The sequence below is a fragment of the Onthophagus taurus genome, chromosome 6, assembly GCF_036711975.1.
Source record: "Onthophagus taurus isolate NC chromosome 6, IU_Otau_3.0, whole genome shotgun sequence".
NCBI lineage: Eukaryota > Metazoa > Arthropoda > Insecta > Coleoptera > Scarabaeidae > Onthophagus > Onthophagus taurus.
The window spans coordinates 5173408-5193801 of NC_091971.1; the positions used below are offsets into that span (position 1 = coordinate 5173408).

Sequence of the window (20394 nt, forward strand, 5' to 3'; positions counted from 1 at the left end):
TAAAATCCCAGGAGGTGATTGATCTCAATAAAACAAACATAAGGTGAAGAGGGAGAAAAGTGCACGTGCTAGCGTACGCGGATGACATGGTGGTTGTGGTGAAGGATGAGGCGGAAATGAGTGGGATGAATATAGCAAAGATAAAGATTATGAAGTTCTGCAAAGAGGGGAGAAGAAAGAGGGAGGAATGAAGATGGGAGGAGAGAGAGATTGATAGCAAGGACGCGGCGCATGTGAGAGAGATGGTTAAAAGGGCAAACAAGGTGATGGGGCAGGTCTGGAGATGAGATGAGAGAGTGTTTGGAAGGGACATCAGAAAGAGGATCTGTTTGGTGGGTTGGTGAGGAGTGCAATGATGAAGAGGACATACGGAATCGGTACTGGAGGTGGGTTCTGGGTCTGGCGAAGGAAACACGAAGAAACATTGTGAGGGAGAAAGTGAAGGTGGATGAAATGAGTGTTGGAAGGAATATTAGAACAGGACGGGTTATTCGGAGGCAGAGATATATAACAGAAGAAGAGAAGGGGTGGTGATGTGGGGGGGAAGCGACAGGGAAGGGGTAGGGACATCCAGGGACACGAGAGAAGAACGCAGATAAAAGAGGGAAGATGCAACGTAAGATATGAAGACATAGTTACGGATTGTAAAATCTGATCCGACTGGTAATGATGACGCTGGCAAATACCAGGAATGTAATAAAGGTGGCCGAGAGCGTCTCGAGAGAGCTTGTGGTAAGATACGACCTCAGGCAAAGAGGATGCCTTGTCCTGTACGTTGTTTAACCTAACTCTAGAAAGGGCCATCAAAAGCATTGAAATACGACAGGGAGGAACATTGTTAAATCGAACAACGCAATGCCTAGCATACATAATATGGACTTGTTATGCAGATACCGATTTTTTTAACACTCTTCTAATTTTCATATTTTTGAAAAATTCTCCACATTGATGCATCTGGGAGCAAAAATGTTACAGATCATTGTGTTAAGGGTACAATTTGCTAAAGAAGGCCGGACTTAGATGACTTGACCATACAGACAGAGCATACCGACAGAAACCCGAGGATCGACGACTTCTTCTGGGACGATCGCAGATGACCCAGATGCTCCTGATGACGCAGATGATGGCTAAACGACGTGCAAGCTGGTTTGAGGCTAGGAGTGAGAAGATTCAGAAGACAGTCTGCGTTGAGGTCTAAAAAAAAGAGGTGACGAAGGTCGAGGCTCTACAGGAGCTGTCGCACCAAGCTAAATAATTGCAACAAACACGTTCTGAATTTGACATACTCTTGATGGTAACTCATGGGATTCGGGACTAAGAGATTGTTAGAATAAAGGTTGTAGCAAATTACATTCTTAACAATATTGTTCTTCTTTAGTTTTTTTCTCAGGTGCATAAATATCCAGAAAAAATCGTAAATGTGAAAATTGGATTATTTCGGATTTTTACATACTCTTGATGGTAACTCATAAGATTTGGGGCATATTGCAAAAAAAATTTTAGAACAAAAGTTATAGCAAATTTTATTCTTAACAATATTACTCTCTTTTACTTTTGCTCTCAGATGCATAAAGATCGAGAAAAATGCGAAAATATGAAAATTAGATAAATCTGTGGTTTTACATGGTATTGATGATAACACATGGGATTGGGAACATATTACAAAAAAACTTTTAGAATAAAAGTTGTAGCAAATTGTATTCTTAGCAATATTGCTCTTCTTCACTTTTACTCCTAGATGCATAAATGTCCAGAAAAAATCATAAATGTGAAAATTGGATGTTTTCGGATTTTTACATACACTTGATGGTAACTCATAAGATTTGGGGCATGTTGCAAAAAGATTGTTAGAACAAAAGTTATAGCAAATTTTATTCTTAACAGTATTGCTCTCTTTTACTTTTGCTCTCAGATGCATAAAGATCGAGAGAAATGCGAAAATATGAAAATTAGATAAATCTGTGGTTTTACATGGTATTGATAGTAACACATGGGATTGGGGACATATTACAAAAAAAATTTTAGAATAAAAGTTGTAGCAAATTGTATTCTTAACAATATTGCTCTTCTTCACTTTTTCTCCCAGATGCATAATGGTCCAGAAAAAATCATAAATATGAAAATTGGATGTTTTCGCATTTTTACATACTCATGATGGTAACTCATAGGATGCGGGGCATATTGCAAAAAAATTGTTAGAACAAAAGTTATAGCAAATTTTATTCTTAACAATATTACTCTGTTTTACTTTTGCTCTCAGATGCATAAAGATCGAGAAAAATGCGAAAATATGAAAATTAGATAAATCTGTGGTTTTACATGGTATTGATGGCAACACATGGGATGGGGACATATTACAAAAAATTTTTTAGAATAAAAGTTGTAGCAAATTGTATTCTTAACAATATTGTTCTTCTTCACTTTTTCTCCCAGATGCATAATGGTCCAGAAAAAACCATAAATATGAAAATTGGATGTTTTCGCATTTTTACATACTCATGATGGTAACTCATAGGATTCGGGGCATATTGCAAAAAAATTGTTAGAACAAAAGTTATAGCAAATTTTATTCTTAACAATATTACTCTCTTTTACTTTTGCTCTCAGATGCATAAAGATCGAGAAAAATGCGAAAATATGAAAATTAGATAAATCTGTGGTTTTACATGGTATTGATGGTAACACATGGGATTGGGGACATATTACAAAAAAATTTTTAGAATAAAAGTTGTAGCAAATTGTATTCTTAACAATATTGCTCTTCTTCACTTTTTCTCCCAGATGCATAATGGTCCAGAAAAAATCATAAATATGAAAATTGGATGTTTTCGCATTTTTACATACTCATGATGGTAACTCATAGGATTCGGGGCATATTGCAAAAAAATTGTTAGAACAAAAATTATAGCAAATTTTATTCTTAACAATATTACTCTCTTTTACTTTTGCTCTCAGATGCATAAAGATCGAGAAAAATGCGAAAATGTGAAAATTAGATAAATCTGTGGTTTTACATGGTATTGATGGTAACACATGGGATTGGGAACATATTACAAAAAAATTTTTAGAATAAAAGTTGTAGCAAATTGTATTCTTAACAATATTGCTCTTCTTCACTTTTTCTCCCAGATGCATAAATATCCAGAAAAAATCATAAATGTGAAAATGATGAAAAATGTGAGATTGATTGGCGTTGAGATGGAAAGCCTTAAAGGTAAAAGAATATGAAATACAATACTTATACAATACACTGCGGATCCTCATTATACAGAAAAATCTTATCCGACTGGTAAGGATAACTCCGGCAAACCAGGGGTGTAATAAAGGTGACCAGGAGCGTCTCGAGAGAGCTTGTGATGAGATGCGACCTCAGGCAAAGAGGATGCCTTGTCCTGTACGTTGTTCAACCTAACTCTAGAAAGGGCCATCAGCTAGGCACATGCGCATGAGAAATGGAAGGGGCGAACCTCAATCGAATTTATCGCGCAATTATATGATAAATCACATTTTACAACCGAAGTAAGGAAGGCCAGACTTCTTCTGGGACGATTGTGCAGATGATGGCTAAATAACGTGCAAGCTGATTTGAGGCTAGGAGTGAGAAGATTCAGAAGACAGTCTTCATTGAGGACTAGAAAAAAGAGGTATCGCACCAAGCTAAAATAATTGCAACAAACACCTCCTGTATAGAAAAAACTGTCAGTTTGAGGAATGACAGATTGGTCGTTAGAGATTATGTCATAAATAAAAATTATAACCTTGTAGAACTGATTTCTTCAATGATTCTTCTTGTTTAATGTGTTTTTAACATTATCATAATAAATACGATTTAATCATGAAATCAATTTTCCAATCCAAACCGAGATCTTAGAAAATGAAAATCGATTAATGTTCAAATCGACCTTTCTAAAAACATCTACAACGACCATAAAAGTATTTCTAAGAAACTCGAACGTTTGTTTTAGCAAATATTATTTCGAAAATCATCCAGCGACTCATTTCCGCCTCTCTCGTTATGATAAACGCGAGAAATGGAGTCTCATTCTCTAACGGTGTTTTCTTAGCTATGAATCTCTTGTGTTTCGACAGTATGAATCGCCTCCTTTAAACCGTTACGAGACCAAACCAAAACCCGGACGTAAACCTGCCGCAGATGTTCCATTCTGTTTTTTGGCATGTTTGACATTCAGGCTCATTTCTCCTCCTACGTCCGTGTGTGTCAACGTGTTCGTTTATAAATAGTTCAATCCGCTCCGTTGAAGTGTTCCCTCGATTTTCGAGAGATTATTTTATAATCGTTCGACATAAATATGACTTATTAAATTTAATTTTTGTTTAAACAAATATTTCATTAAAAAAGCAAATTTTCACAACCTTTGTTATCTTAAACTATATTTAAGGTAAATATTTAAAAATACGTTTTTAACTTGAACGTTTTCAGTGAATTTAGCGTTACGACTCAAAAGATATAAATTGCGAGGTTATAAATTGGGATTAAGTTAAGGAGTGGGTCAAATACGTCTTGTTTCTTCAAGTTTATGATCGAAAATCGTTCGTTTCGAGACGATTTAAGGAGAATACGCAATCTTGGGGAGTTTATTGTTGTAATAAAGATGATGTAACTTGCAACATTGTTGTGTTTTTATGAAGTTGTGAATTAGATTTAACTTTATATTTAGGTGGAGGAGCCGGATTTATGTTATTTGCCAATTATTTCTAATGAGAAAGGTCACGACATTTTTAGTACTTCCCTAAGGGTTCTGATTTTATCGCTTCGATAAAATGTCGATGTCGTAAAAGGTCTTTTATCACTTCCCACCGTTACATCAATCTAAATTTATTACCCAATTTTGAGTCATTTTAATAATTAAACCCTTTATCTTCTGATACATTTATTTTTTATTTACAGAAAAGAATGCAAGGGATGCAAATGTACTCGGGACAACCACGAAATCGTAGCAGAACAAGGTGCGAAAATTCGACTTGGTTTAAATACGACAACTTTAGAAGCAGGAATAGCTGACCCTAGATCTTTAGGATATTCTTTTGTACCCCCTGGATTAACAGCGCGACAAGTAAGAATAAAATTGATTTTTTTTTTAACTTTTTAACTCCAACAATTTTTTTTTAGATCGAACAATTTTATTCAACGTTGCCAACACACGAAGTACCAAGATTAGGAACAAAAGGAGAATCATTAAGATGTGAAAGAATGGTTAAACAATTACCTAGGCAAGATTTAGCTTATAGTGCTTGTAAACACGTCGAATCATCGAATAAAAGCGGATATGAAGTAAAACTAAACATTTAAAACAAATTTAAATAAATAATTTTGATTAATTTTTTTTAGGATTTTATCACAGCTCGAAATGAAATAGCTTTAGATATAGGATTTGCAAGACTCGCGCCTCCAGGAAATTCGTGCACCGGATGTAATAAACCTTTAATCCCACAAATGCCTTGCGTATCAGCTGCGAGGATGGGTTCATCCTTATGGCATCCCGCTTGTTTTAAGTGCCATCAATGTTATGAGTTGTTGGTTGATTTAGCGTATTGCGTTCACGAGGAAAATTTGTATTGCGAACGTCACTATTCCGAATTGTTAAAACCCAGATGTGCTGGCTGTGATGAGGTAAGAAATGAGATTTTTTTTCTGTTTAGGGATCAACCAAATATTGACGACCAATAAAAATATACGAAGCTTTCGTGTTTATGATCGCGTTTATGTCTTGTTGAGGTTTGATGCTTACGAACCAAAAAAAAATTAAGGAAAGAATTTATCAAAAAAAAATAGTTTAGAAAAGAATCTCGAAAATTTCAGAATGAGTTTATAAATAATAAGTTTATAGAACACTCAATTTCATAACTTTATTCATAAAAACTGAATATAAAATCGGAGTATTATTATATTTTCCTTTACTAAAATTTATTATTTCAACAAAGTTGATTGGGTGTATAATAACATAATAACGTTTACATTTTAGATTTTCATGTTTCAAAAGAAAATCAATATTTGGTTGGATATTTTATAATTTCCTCGAGGTTTTAACTTTTTCAATCAAACATTTTTCCCACTATTATTAACATCTTAATATAATTAACTCTTAATATAATACGTTCATTTTTATGATTCGAACAGTGTTCAAAGTTGTCTAATTCTGATGTTGATTGAGAAATATGAGAATTAGATGAATCTTACAAAAAAACTTTTTGAATAAAAGTTGTAGCAAATTTTATTCTTAACAGTATTGCTCCTTTTACTTTTGCTCTCAGACGCATAAAGATCGAGAGAAATACGAAAATTAGATAGATCTGTGGTTTTACATGGTATTGATGATAACACATTGGCTTGGGAACATATTACAAAAAAACTATTAGAATAAAAGTTGTAGCAAATTGTATTCTTAGCAATATTGCTCTTCTTCGCTTTTTCTCGTAGATGGATAATGGTCCAGAAAATATCATAAATATGAAAATTTGATGTTTTCGGATTTTTACATACTCTTGATGGTAACTCATAGGATTCGGGGCATATTGCAAAAAAATTGTTAGAACAAAAGTTGTAGCAAATTTTATTCTTAACAATATTGCTCTCTTTTACTTTTGCTGTCGGATGCATAAAGATCGAGAAAAATGCGAAAATATGGAAATTAGATAAATCTTGTTTTACATGGTATTGATGGTAACACATGGGATTGGGAACATATTTCAAAAAAACTTTTAGAATAAAAGTTGTAACAAATTGTACTCTTAGCAATATTGCTCATCTTCACTTTTTCTCCTAGATGCATAATGGTCCAGAAAAAATCATAAATATGAAAATTGGATGTTTTCGGATTTTTACATACTCTTGATGGTAACTCATAGGATTCGGGGCATATTACAAAAAAATCGTTAGAACAAAAGTTATAGCAAATTTTATTCTTAACAATATTGCTCTCTTTTACTTTTGCTGTCGGATGCATAAATATTGAGAAAAATACGAAAATATGAAAATTTGATAAATCTATGGTTTTACATGGTATTGATGGTAACACATGGGATTGGGAACATGTTACAAAAAAACTTATACAATAAAAGTTATAGAAAATTGTATTTTTAGCAATATTGCTCTTCTTCACTTTTTTTCCTAGATGCATAAATGTCCAGAAAAAATCATAAATGTGAAAATTGGATGTTTTCGGATTTTTAAATACTCTTGATGGTAACTCATAGGATTCGGAGCATATTGCAAAAAAAATTGTTAGAACAAAAGTTGTAGCAAATTTTATTCTTAACAATATTGCTCTCTTTTACTTTTGCTCTCAGACGCATAAAGATCGAGAAAAATGCGAAAATATGAAAATTAAATACATCTGTGGTTTTACATGGTATTGATGGTAACACATGGGATTGGGACCATATTACAAAAAAACTTTTAGAATAAAAGTTGTAGCAAATTGTATTCTTAGCAATATTGCTCTTCTTCACTTTTTTTCTCCTAGATGCATAAATGTCCAGAAAAAATCATAAATGTGAAAATTGGATGTTTTCGGATTTTTACATACTCTTGATGGTAACTCATAGGATTTGAGGCATATTACAAAAAAATTGTTAGAACAAAAGTTGTAGCAAATTTTATTCTTAACAATATTGCTCTCTTTTATTTTTCCTCTCAGACGCATAAATATTGAGAAAAATACGAAAATATCAAAATTCGATAAATCTATGGTTTTACATGGTATTGATGGTAACACATGGGATTGGGACCATATTACAAAAAAACTTTTAGAATAAAAGTTGTAGCAAATTGTATTCTTAGCAATATTGCTCTTCTTTACATTTTTTCCTAGATGCATAAATGTCCAGAAAAAATCATAAATATGAAAATTGGATGTTTTCGGATTTTTACATACTCTTGATGGTAACTTATAGTATTCGAGACATATTGCAAAAAAATTGTTAGAACAAAAGTTATACCAAATTTTATTCTTAACAATATTGTTCTCTTTTACTTTTGCTCTTAGACACATAAAGATCGAGAAAAATGCGAATATATGAAAATTAGATAAATCTGTGGTTTTACATGGTATTTATGGTAACACATGGGATTGGGAACTGATTTCAAAAAAACTTTTAGAATAAAAGTTGTAGCAAATTGTATTCTTAACAATATTGCTCTTCTTCACTTTTTCTCCTAGATGCATAATGGTCCAGAAAAAATCATAAATGTGAAAATTGGATGTTTTCGGATTTTTACATACACTTGATGGTAACTCATAAGATTTGGGGCATGTTGCAAAAAGATTGTTAGAACAAAAGTTATAGCAAATTTTATTCTTAACAATATTGCTCTATTTTACTTTTGCTCTCAGACGCATAAAGATCGAGAAAAATGCGAATATATGAAAATTAGATAAATCTGTGGTTTTACATGGTATTGATGGTAACACATGGGATTGGGAACTGATTTCAAAAAAACTTTTAGAATAAAAGTTGTAGCAAATTGTATTCTTAACAATATTGCTCTTCTTCACTTTTTCTCCCAGATACATAAATATCCAGAAAAAATCATAAATGTCAAAATTGGATGATTTCGGATTTTTACATACTCTTGATGGTAACTCATAAGATTCGGGGCATATTACAAAAAAATTGTTAGAACAAAAGTTATAGCAAATTTTATTCTTAACAATATTGCTCTCTATTACTTTTGCTCTCAGATGCATGAAGATTGAGAAAAATACGAAAATATGAAAATTAGATAAATCTGTGGTTTTACACGGTATTGATGGTAATACATGGGATTGGGAACGTATTACAAAAAAACTTTTAGAATAAAAGTTGTAGTAAATTGTATTCTTAGCGATATTGCTCTTCTTCATTTTTCTTCTAGGTGCACAAATATCCAGAAAAAATCATAAATGTCAAAATTGGATGATTTCCGATTTTTACATACTCTTGATGGTAACTTATCGGATTCGGGGCATATTGCAAAAAAATTGTTACAATAAAAGATATAGCAAATTTTATTCTTAACAATATTGCTCTTTTCACTTTTGCTCTCAGATGCATAAAAATCGAGGAAAATACATAAATGTGTTAATTTATAAAATTCGTTATTTTAGCTGTTTATAGCAAATCATTATTCGATGGATATTAAAAAAAACAATTCCATTTTTATTGGAAAATTAGCTTCTTTTTTCCTCCACAATACTTTTAATTGCAACTTTTTACCTAAAATGTATTTTTTGACTATAACTCATCCGAATATTGTATTGGCTAATACTATAGAAACTAAAATTGAAAATACCGTCTCTATAATGTATTTCAGTCGCACACGCGCCGATGCATCAGTATTCCAAAATATATTCCTCTCGCAATTAGTCCATTAGATACAATTATCCCACATACATTTCTCGCCCAAGTTTCGTTACGTATTTCAGTTAGTTTTACAGTTGGAATTCTACAAGGAAGTTTTTGAGCGTAAGTAAAGGTCTTTTTCAAGGAGTTTTTTAATTTTGTACCTTGAACTGTGAACCTTTAAACGTAGTGATTCATAATTAATGGTTATTAATTTCTAAATAGTTATTTTTTTTTTAATTCTAGGTATATTTTTACTTGTAGTTCGAAATAAATTATATAACATTACTTTTAAGGGAAGCTATAATATAAAAATTAGTTTTATTAAAGTTATTAGAAATTTAAGAGTTTTAAATGAAATTGCGTTAAAGTGGTTGCCTATATAACAAGATTAGAGATCTAAAGAGTTGTGTTAAATGCTTCGGAAAATGTTTTAGAGATGGCGTTTCAAACTAAGTTTTGTAACTTAATTAATTAAATAATCTATTTAATTTATTTTAATTTTAAAAATGTAAAATGAGGAATTATTGATGAAATTAAAATAATTTTCTGTTGACAATAACAAATGGAGCTGCATAAATCAAAAAGACTTTGATCGATGTGAAGTATTAATTTGATTGAGAATCTTGGAAAGAATGTTGAGGATAAAATATATATTTTTTTGCCGTTTCAACTTTCTTTTGAGTTACGTTGCGTGTCTTGGGGTCGTGTGAAAATTGGCCAGAATTATAAATTGCGTGGGCGAGATACGAAGTAACGAAGCTTCTCGTTCGTTTCACATAACTTTGCGGTTACTCCCCACGATTATTTCCAAAGCCCCGCGTATAAAATGGAACATAACTATTTTTATTTTAGTCCACAGAGGGGGAGTAAAGCCCGATTTAAATTACAACGAAATTTCTAAGTTGGGGTAACTTGAAAATAACTTTTAAAATTTTTTTTAGGATTACGTAAACGAGGGCGATAAAAGTCTTGCCGCGAAAATTAACAACTTAGTTCTCGGATTGCGTGTCTACTTCTATTTTTGTTCCACCAAATGGTTCAACTTTCGCGCTTTTATGATACTCCACACTAAGAATTTTCTACAAAATCTCAATTTATTTTCTTTTTTAAATACATCTCATCAAAAACGAATCTTTCATCGAGACGTTATAAATATTTTCATAACAATCCATCAACGTTTACATTACACAAAAAAAAAAAAAATAGAAATAATCGATTTTAAAAAATCATCCATCAAAACAATTCTGCACACGGCCCATCTAACAAATAAATTCAAACAAACACTCTTTATGCGAACTGTTTATTGTTAATACTAAGTGAATCAATATGAAATGTTAAAAGCATTTCAAGATTCGAGATGTAAGAAATAGGGCGAGGTCGAAAAACGATTACGTCAGATTTCGGTTGCTTGCAAAGTCTCAATTTCTCTACATTTTCCAATCTGGACGCTAAAAAAAAACGTTTTTAAATTATCCCAGAGAGAGAGAGTGTGTTTATTTTTGCTATTATAAGAGCGCCAATTTATTCGTACTTAAAAAATCGGTTTCCGTTTATTTTAAATTTAAACCGGGCGAGAAATTTTTTGGTCGTTAATCAAAAGCTTTTCGAACTTTATGAATCGTAAAATCTTGTAATATTTGTATGATTGATTTGAGAAAACAACAATTTTGTGTAATAAACAAATTTTATGATGTTTAATATGCTGAAATATAAAATATATTTCATAACCTCACGCATCACCTTGTTCAGAACGTCTCGTTTAAAAAATACCTATCTAGAGAATATATCTGCAAAAATTCGAACTCGCCATAACATCCACATGGAAACCATCGCAGCAATCAAACTGCGATGTCACTGGTTTATTCTGCTGCAAAATACTCCATACACTCAGCTGAACTCGACTATGATGACAATCTCAGGATGTCTTAAATCCACTCTTTTACACTGACTCCCAACGGCAAGGAATATAGCTATACCTGCGAAAAAAGAATGCTCTCCTAAAAGAGTTCAAAAACATAACTGACAACCCACTTTATCGTGAATAGCTTCAGATCTCACATTCCATTAAATCTTGCTGAGGAATTGGCTAGAAACAACTACAACATCAAGTCAGAGTGGAAAAAAGACTGGAATGCCAAAGCACCATCAGGAATAAACCAATAGATCCTTTCCAACCAAGAATGAAAAGGATTTGGACTAAACCCAACCCAACCTAACCAAGAATGAAAAGGATTTGGACTAGAATACGGGACATGGAATCTGTGGTGACAGCTTCCACAAATGAGGAGTGTTGCCATCATATCAATATGACTGCGTAGCTCCAAAACAATCTATCCAGCATATTTTACGCTGTAGAATACAAAAACAACTTTCTGATTTTTTCTGACTCCAAAGAAAAGCTTATATTAATAACCTTACTCGCAGATTAAACGTCTTATCGTTTATTGAAAAGGGATTGGCTAGAAACAGCTACAACATCAAGTCAGAGTGGAAAAAAGACTGGAATGCCAAAGCACCATCAGGAATAAACCAATAGATCCTTTCCAACCAAGAATGAAAAGGATTTGGACTAAACCCAACCCAACCTAACCAAGAATGAAAAGGATTTGGACTAGAATATGGAACATGGAATCTGTGGTGACAGCTTCCACAAATGAGGAGTGTTGCCATCGTATCAATATGACTGCGTAGCTCCAAAACAATCTATCCAGCATATTTTACGCTGTAGAATACAAAGACAACTTTCTGATTTTCTCTGACTCAAAAGAAAAGCTTATATTAATAACCTTGCTCGCAGATTAAACGTCTTATCGTTTACTGAAAAGGGATTATAAAGAAACCATCATACCTGTAGATGAGAATTTGATTTTTTTAATCTCATCAATATAACTTCTAAATCAAAGTCGCTAAAATCATTAAATTTTTTACAATTGCTTTTACTTTATCTTTATCGAATGTATACATATGGTGTCTGGAAGATACAAAATACTGCCCTCATTGTTTTCTTCTCCTGCCACCGGCCGTCCTAATACCAACAACCTAAATACTAATAAACCTCCAGATAATTGCACGTTTCTCGTTTATCTTTCATTCTCTAGACGTGTTCCATCCAGCGCAGGCGACTGATCTTTATAAAGGCAACAACATCGGACCACGTGCATGCTAAGAAATGTTGTTAAATACCCAGATATTTATTTTCAAGGGTAAATTTCCTGGATATATTCCCGGGGGTATTTACCCAAGATGGGTATTTAGTGGTATTTATAACTTACTGAAGAGAGTAGAAGTAGTAAAGTACTGATTGTGAATAAAACAAGGCGATACACTGTTGAACCCAAGTTATTCATCACAGTCCTCAGAGTGCATTTAGACCACTGGATTGGACCCAGAAAAGCATAAACATTGATTGCATATGCTTAAGTAATTTGCGCTACGCGGACGATATAGTTCTTATATCGGATAGCCTTGGAGAGATTAAACTAATGCTGAACGACTTAAAGGAGATGTGTGCTAGAGTTGGGCTAAATATCAACAAGGAGAAATCAAAATTTATGATAAATCTTGTTCCCAGCTCTAACATCAACATTGGATATAATGAGATTAAGAGGGTTGACAGCTATGTATATCTTGGCTATGAGGTTCGTGCAATCAATGCGTGTTTCCGGTTATGACATAAGGCTCCGAAACTTTAACGTTAACGGTAGCCACTGCCAGGAGGGTCCAAGTAACGCAAAGATAGATGGGGAGGTCCATCCTGGGTCTAACTCTGAGGGAGTATATACGAAATGAAGACCTAATGAATTGAACTAATGAATGAAGAAGGAGCAGGGGACAAAACAGACGAAGTAGACGTCAAAAGTATGACCAACAATTAAATTCAGTCCGCACAGAATTGAATGGAATAGAACAGAATAGTCCAACAGTGGACGGAGAAGGCTGCTTGATGATAATAATCATAATACTTGATCTAATCTAAATTACGACAGATTCGTCTAATAATAATACGTCTTTGATTGTTGACAATTCCTCGTCTTCAACGGAATCTGATATATTCTTACTGGCTTCACTTTTGTACCCACTGCTTGGGTATTTACCCTGGGCCGGAGTAAATACCCATTTTAGAAATACCTACCCGCCGGGTATTTACCCAACGCCCATCACTGATGCTAAGTAGAAGGTTCTCTTGTACATAAATCTACAATGCGTGTCAATAGCCATTTTCATGAAACATTGACGATAAGCAATTTACACCGTTTTGGTTAGAAGAGATCTCGGCTATGATTAGAACAGTGAAGGTATGGTTTTGCCTTATTAAGCAGAGATGCAAAATCATACATTGTCTATTCTGGTTTGAACCGAAATCGCTACAATTAATATGATATTGAACTAAAAATCACACCAATACAAAGTTAGTCAAACATATTGCATTTCGGCCATCCAGATTTTGTTTTCTCATGATCTGGATGAGCTAATCCAGATCTATATTAGAGCTTGATTAATTATGATCAAAATTCTCGCCTTAGTCGTTGTGATCTCTCTGGATATCTTGTGAGCATGCTTAGCATACTCTGATGAATACACCATTTTGATAAACTGTAGGAAACATAGAACGTTTTTTTAATATCCTAAAAACACCTTAGGTGTAAATTACTATTATTTCGAGTTAAAGTTTATTTGAAGATTTCGAAAAGATATCTGATTGATAAAATTTTCGTTTTGGCATAACAACAAATTAATTAAAAATTTTGAAAAAAATTTCAAAATAACATTAGCCAAAAAAAATGTACGTTAAATATCCGCGATGATTTCATCTGGAATGATCTAAATATATCCGACAACCGGGCAAATTTAAACTGTGAATATAATGCAGCCACGCAACAGGATAGAGAATGTTAGCTTTTTGAGAGAAGTATGTATACGGGGTCGCCGCTTTTCAAGTTATTTCGGTCCCGGCCGCCACGGTGGAAACTTTTTTTATTCGATTCGAATAAACGTGGCAAAACCAGTGCAGTGTGCAACAACCGAAATACAGGAGTTTACCAGAAACGCGTTTTTGGTTTCAGTTGATTCATTGGTATTACAGCTCGCGTGTAACCATTAATTCCGTTGTTTTTGCTTGGTCGTCAAACAAATCGCCTCGATTTTCAGTTTCAAAATTTGATTTTTTACTTTTATGTGTTTACACAGAAATCGTATACAAATGTTGAGTGATCGTAAAAATTTCTTTGATTTTCACCAAAAGCTTTTATATGTTATAACATATAAAATTTTATTTTTCCCAACAAGAATTTCAGTATGACAATTAATTCTGAAATAAACAAGGTCATGGTTTCATAATGGGTTACTCTAAAGACAAACTACTTTAACGTGCTTCGTCCTTTCGGTTTCGATGCAATCCCACGTTCTGTATGTATACGCTCCTGTTCATCTCACGAACTAGGTCATCTTCAACCAAACTGCATAATGAATGGATCTTTAGACATGAAATGATGACTAAACGTAAATGATTAATCAGCAAAGAACTCTTCTCGTAAATATTTTCCTTATTTATTTTTTTGTTAAAAATAAATGATGTGTGGCGTATAATTTAATCATGCAACTACAATAGTTGCCAAACGTTGAAAACTAAGCAGGTGTTTACGGAGTGTATTGAAGTTATTTTTGGTACAACGTTTATGACATCAAAACAATTTTTGCACATTTAATAATAATGGTATATAAGAATAGTAAGAAAACTTAATCAAGGTGACTTCAGATATAAGGCAGGGTGAAAGTGTTAGCCCATGTTTATTTAGTCTTATAATGGTATAATAGACCAAGTAATTACGTTTATAGCCGAGACATCCCATATAAGGTCATAATATAGACTACAGAAATGAGAGCCTTAAGAAGTATAAAAGGCTGGGAATGCAGGACGTGGTGAGATGGCAATGGATGGATCACGTTGATCAGATAACACAAATCGTTAAACGGGCAAAAGCACAAAAACCAGAAACTAAACGTTCAGCTTAAAATCCCCACAAACGCTGGCAGGAAAGCTGGATCATAAAAAGGAATGAAACAGAACGAAGTATGTCAAATAAGTCCTTTTTTTTCGACTTGTCTCAATTTTGTTCCTTAATTCTTGAGATTACATAAATATCTCTCATATATGTATATAAATACAAAGTTTATCTATGTATCTGAATAATTACATAAATCCCCAATTACTTATTTTTAGCGTTCGTTACGTTAATAACATTTTCTCAATGACACTTCTTGAATGTGTAACTTCTATAAATATCCTTTGAATCATTATTTTAAAATTACAATTTCTTAAAACACATTATAATGTTAATAATAATATTTCTTTATTTATGCAAAAAAGTGCATGCACTCTTATACCTGTCAAAACACATAATGTAGTAATTAAAACTACAGAAATACTCAAAATTTGCATATCGTCAACATTACAATTTAAAAATATTATTAACCGTGCATTAATTCCAGCGGAAGATAACTCATGTAACCATCGAGGTAATCTATTAAACAGTTTTTGGCCCATATACAAGGTTCCGTTCTGGGTTCTTGACAGTCTGAAAAAGTCTGGGCAAAGATTTTCTCTCCCTCGTGTATTGTGAGAATGAATATTAGAATGTTTTCTGACCAAATTACGGTTCTCCATAACGTACATAATACAACGCAATATATATAGCGATGGCACAATGAGAATAGACAGTCGGACAAAAGCAGGGCGGGAATCATCTCCGTAAGTTATACCTGCCAGAACACGCACAGCCCTACGTTGTATTTTAAACATTTGTTCACTCCCAGGATAAGCACCCCATGCAAGAATTGAATAGCTAAACACCAGCAGCAAATCTACGCAGCAAATAAATATTTTTACTTATTTTAGACTCCATACCATTAAAATGATTGGCAAAGCGCAATGAAAGGCGGTGATATATGTTCCTAAAAAAATTACTACGTTAGGATTTCGAACCACAAGCCTACGCAAACGCAAGGAAAGTTGGACAGTTTTATTGTCATTCAGACACAGCAATAAATATGAGTGTAGCAAATTTATAATTATATGATCCATATTATATTTAGTTTGTAATTTCTGCAAGAGAATACATGATGGAGACATAGTCGAAAGCGCGCGACAGGTCCAGAAATAATGACACACAATAATCAAAAGCATTATGGCAGAAGTTAACAAACTCAACCACCGCATTCTCAGTACAACCGCCCTCTACGAAATCCGAATTGGCCTCTAAAAAACATATTTTGACCCTAGAGGTATTCTGCAATCCTATTATAAATAATCTTTTCATATACTTTTAGAACATCGGCAGGATTTTTGATATTGTCTTTACTACCATTTTTGAAAACTGGAACTACCAATGCACTCTTTAGCAAGTCCGGAAATGTGCCTTCCTTCAAAGAACAATTTATATGTTTGGTTAATGGTGAGACATATATGTTGATAGTTCTCTTTATAAAGCTGACAGAGAATCCAAAGCAATCCCTTGCAGGGCCATTCCTTAATGAGTTTATTGTATCACGAACCTCAACTTGAGTGACAGCATTCAGAGTCATTCTAAGGTTAGGCACAAAGAAAGGAATGTCACAAATGAGTATAGGGTCATGTTTAGGAGTTGGTAAATTTTTAACTAAGTCAAGAGGGGTTTTAATAAAGAAATTGTTCAACTCATCTGCGTAATAAGATGATATACAGTGAATTTTACTTAAGATGCAATATTCTAAAATATAGTTCTTCTCTACTTACTTTGTCCCACATAAAATGCAACATGTCAATATAATTTGACATTACAGTAAAACCTCGATGTGTTATAGCTTAATAAAAATATACAACAATCTAGCGCTCAATAACAAATTAAACTAGACTAACACTAGCACTAGAACTAGAGACATGCCATTTAGCCGTGCGCCCCTTAAGACGGCTAAACCCGAACGAATCTAGTTCTTGGTCTAGTGCTGCATAACAATTAAAACTAGAACTAACACTAGACCTAGAACTAGAATCATTCGGGTTTAGCCGTCTTGAGAGACGTGTGGCTAAACCCGAATGATTCTAGTTCTAGGTCTTGTTTTAGTTTTAGTGATTGTGCACTACTAGAACTAACACAAGAACTAGAATCATTCAGGTTTAGCCGTTTTGAGGGACGTGTGGCTAAATCCGAATGATTCTAGTTCTAATTCTTGTTTTAGTGATAATGCACTACTAGAACTAACACAAGAGCTAGAACTAGAATGATTCGGGTTTAGCCGTCTTGAGAGACGTGTGGCTAAACCCGAATGATTCTAGTTCTAGGTCTTCTTTTAATTTTAGTGATAGTGCAATACTAGAACTAACACAAGACCTAGAACTAGAATAATTCGGGTTTAGCCGTCTTGAGAGACGTGCGGCTAAACCCGAATGATTCTAGTTCTAGGTCTTGTTTTAGTTTTAGTGATAGAGTGCAATACTAGAACTAACACAAGACCTACAACTAGAATCATTCGGGTTTAGCCGTCTTAAGAGACGTGTGGCTAAACCCGAATGATTCTAGGTCTTGTTTTAGTTTTAGTGATTGTGCACTACTAGAACTAACACAAAACCTAGAACTAGAATCATTGGGGTTTAGCCGTCTTGAGAGACGTGCGGCTAAACCCGAATGATTCTAGGTCTTGTTTTAGTTTTAGTGATTGTGCACTACTAGAACTAACACAAGACCTAGAACTAGAATCATTCGGGTTTAGCCGTTTTGAGGGACGTGTGGCTAAATTCGAATGATTCTAGTTCTAGGTCTTGTTTTAGTTTTAGTGATAATACACTACTAGAACTAACACAAGACCTAGAACTAGAATCATTCGGGTTTAGCCGTCTTGGGAGACGTGTGGCTAAACCCGAATGATTCTAATTCTAGGTCTTGTTTTAGTTTTAGTGATAGTGCAATACTAGAACTAACACAAGATCTGGAACTAGAATTATTCGCCTTTAGCAGTCTTAAGAGACGTGTGGCTAAACCGGAAGCTTTCTAGTTCTGGGTCTAGTGTTAGTTCTAGTTTTACACTATCACTAGAATTAACACAAGACCTAGAATTAGAATCATTCGGGTTTAGCCGTCTTGAGAGACGTGCGGCTAAACCCGAAGCTTTCTAGTTCTAGGTCTAGTGTTAGTTCTAGTTTTATCAATAGAATTAACACAAGACCTAGATCTAGAATCATTCGGGTTTAGCCATCTTAAGAGACGTGCGGCTAAACCCGAATGTTTCCAGTTCTAGGTCTAGTATTAGTTCTTGTTTTCCACTATAACTGGAACTAACACAAGATCTAGAATTCAAATCATTCGGGTTTAGCCGTCTTGAGTAACGTGCGTCTATAGTAATTTTGTAACTATAGTTACTTCATTCATATATTGCGAGTTATATGAAATTCCTGGTGTAATCAATTAATGAGAGATGCATCATCTTAATTTAAATTTTTTTTTAAATTGTGTCTAAAATATTGAAAATTAGTATTTAAATAGTGAACAGATCGCGCAATTGGCAAAGATCCCACTTTACTCTAGTCGGCTTGTTCTACATGATATTTGCGATTTGGGGCAAACGAGAGTGTCGCGTATATTCTTCTCTATGGATACGCTCCAAAAATAGTAACGAGACATCTGTAAAAGTCTGGCACTTTCATTATTTATTTCATAAAGGTATGATTAAGTATTTCCGACTCATTAGGTAATCACTAATAACGGTTGTAGCACTTCATTGTGGTTTTTAAAAAGTAGTAATTACTGTTAAACGTTTAAGTCGTTAACTTAACAAATGATTTATTACGGTAATTATTAAGTGATTAAATTATTTATGATAAAAAATGTTATGTAGGTAAATCCAAAAATATTTCTTGGCAGTAATTCCAACGTAAAGTTTACAATAAAATCTATACTGAACTCGACCTAATTTCGTTGAGAAATCGATCCATTAGATACAAGAAAATTTTATCTACGTACCTAAATTTATAATAAATTTGTTCATTGCCAATAAGTTGCACTCTATTATTGGATGTTTTTCTAATATAGTAAATATCAAGGACGCGACTACGGATTTTGGACCGGCGCTCCTAACTTAATTTTCATGTAACGGCCAGGTACAATTCGCCAAATGAAACTCCCATCTCGCTCGTTTCAGCACTTAGTACTAAAACTTTACAGTATGTAAAACGTGCTTAGATAGTTGAACGTGACTTGTTTATTGGAGTTTTATCTTCAGTTTTGTGCTAAGCATTGTCAACACCGATTGATTTTTAGTTAGTCGGGCCGAAATGGGTCTGATCTATTCGACACTCCTCTCTTGCGTGGGTGTTTTGGAACTTGTAGCGTTTTATTTCCACCTGCGTAGGCAACTCACGCCCGCCGACCGCGGCAACAACGAAGATTTGGACGGCATCGCAGACAACTACAAGCAGCAACTAGCCAAAAAACACACGTTGACGTTACGATGCGAAGTTGATACTGAAAAAGACGATAATACACATTCTGGAGTAAAAAAAATTAGTATTGATAATGTTCAGCATGAAACTAAAGAGGAATCACACGATAAATCAATGGGGAGGATACAAGAATTTATTTTGGATATCGCGACAAATTTACCAACACAAAGAAACGAAGATAGAATTTCATCAAGTGTTGAAAGAGTTTATTTGGGGGAAGAAATTTCTGTTGATCCTGTTCATGGCCGAAGAGAAGCTTCTCCTTTTCCCACTTACGAACGATTAGCACCTAGAGGAAGTATTTGCGAACTCGCCGAAAATCCCAGTATAAACGTAACGGAAGTAGACGAAGAAGAAGTTGAAAAAGACCATAGCTCAACTACATTTTGGTCGAACTCTTTACCGATTAGATCCAGATCAAGCTCGAGATCACCCAGCAGAAGCAGATCGAGTTCCCCAAGAGCGAAACGTTCCGTTGAAGTCGATGATCACCGTTCAAAATTGTTCCATAAACACAACATAGATGTTTCAAAAAAGAAACAAAGATCCGTTTCGCCTGAACCAAGAAACGTTAAATT

The 20394-nt window shown here is 33.9% G+C and overlaps 1 protein-coding gene across 5 annotated transcripts in view; it reads left to right on the top strand.

Annotated features, from left to right (window-relative positions):
• LOC111420646 (four and a half LIM domains protein limpet) overlaps positions 1-20394 on the top strand; it is a 65315-nt gene that overhangs the window by 26276 nt on the left and 18645 nt on the right. For all 5 annotated transcript variants that reach the window (XM_071197049.1, XM_071197045.1, XM_071197046.1 and 2 more), the window contains 3 exons: positions 4910-5075; positions 5132-5293; positions 5351-5632. In XM_071197049.1, coding sequence (XP_071053150.1) covers positions 4910-5075; positions 5132-5293; positions 5351-5632 — 610 coding nt within the window. The remainder of the gene's footprint in view (positions 1-4909; positions 5076-5131; positions 5294-5350; positions 5633-20394) is intronic.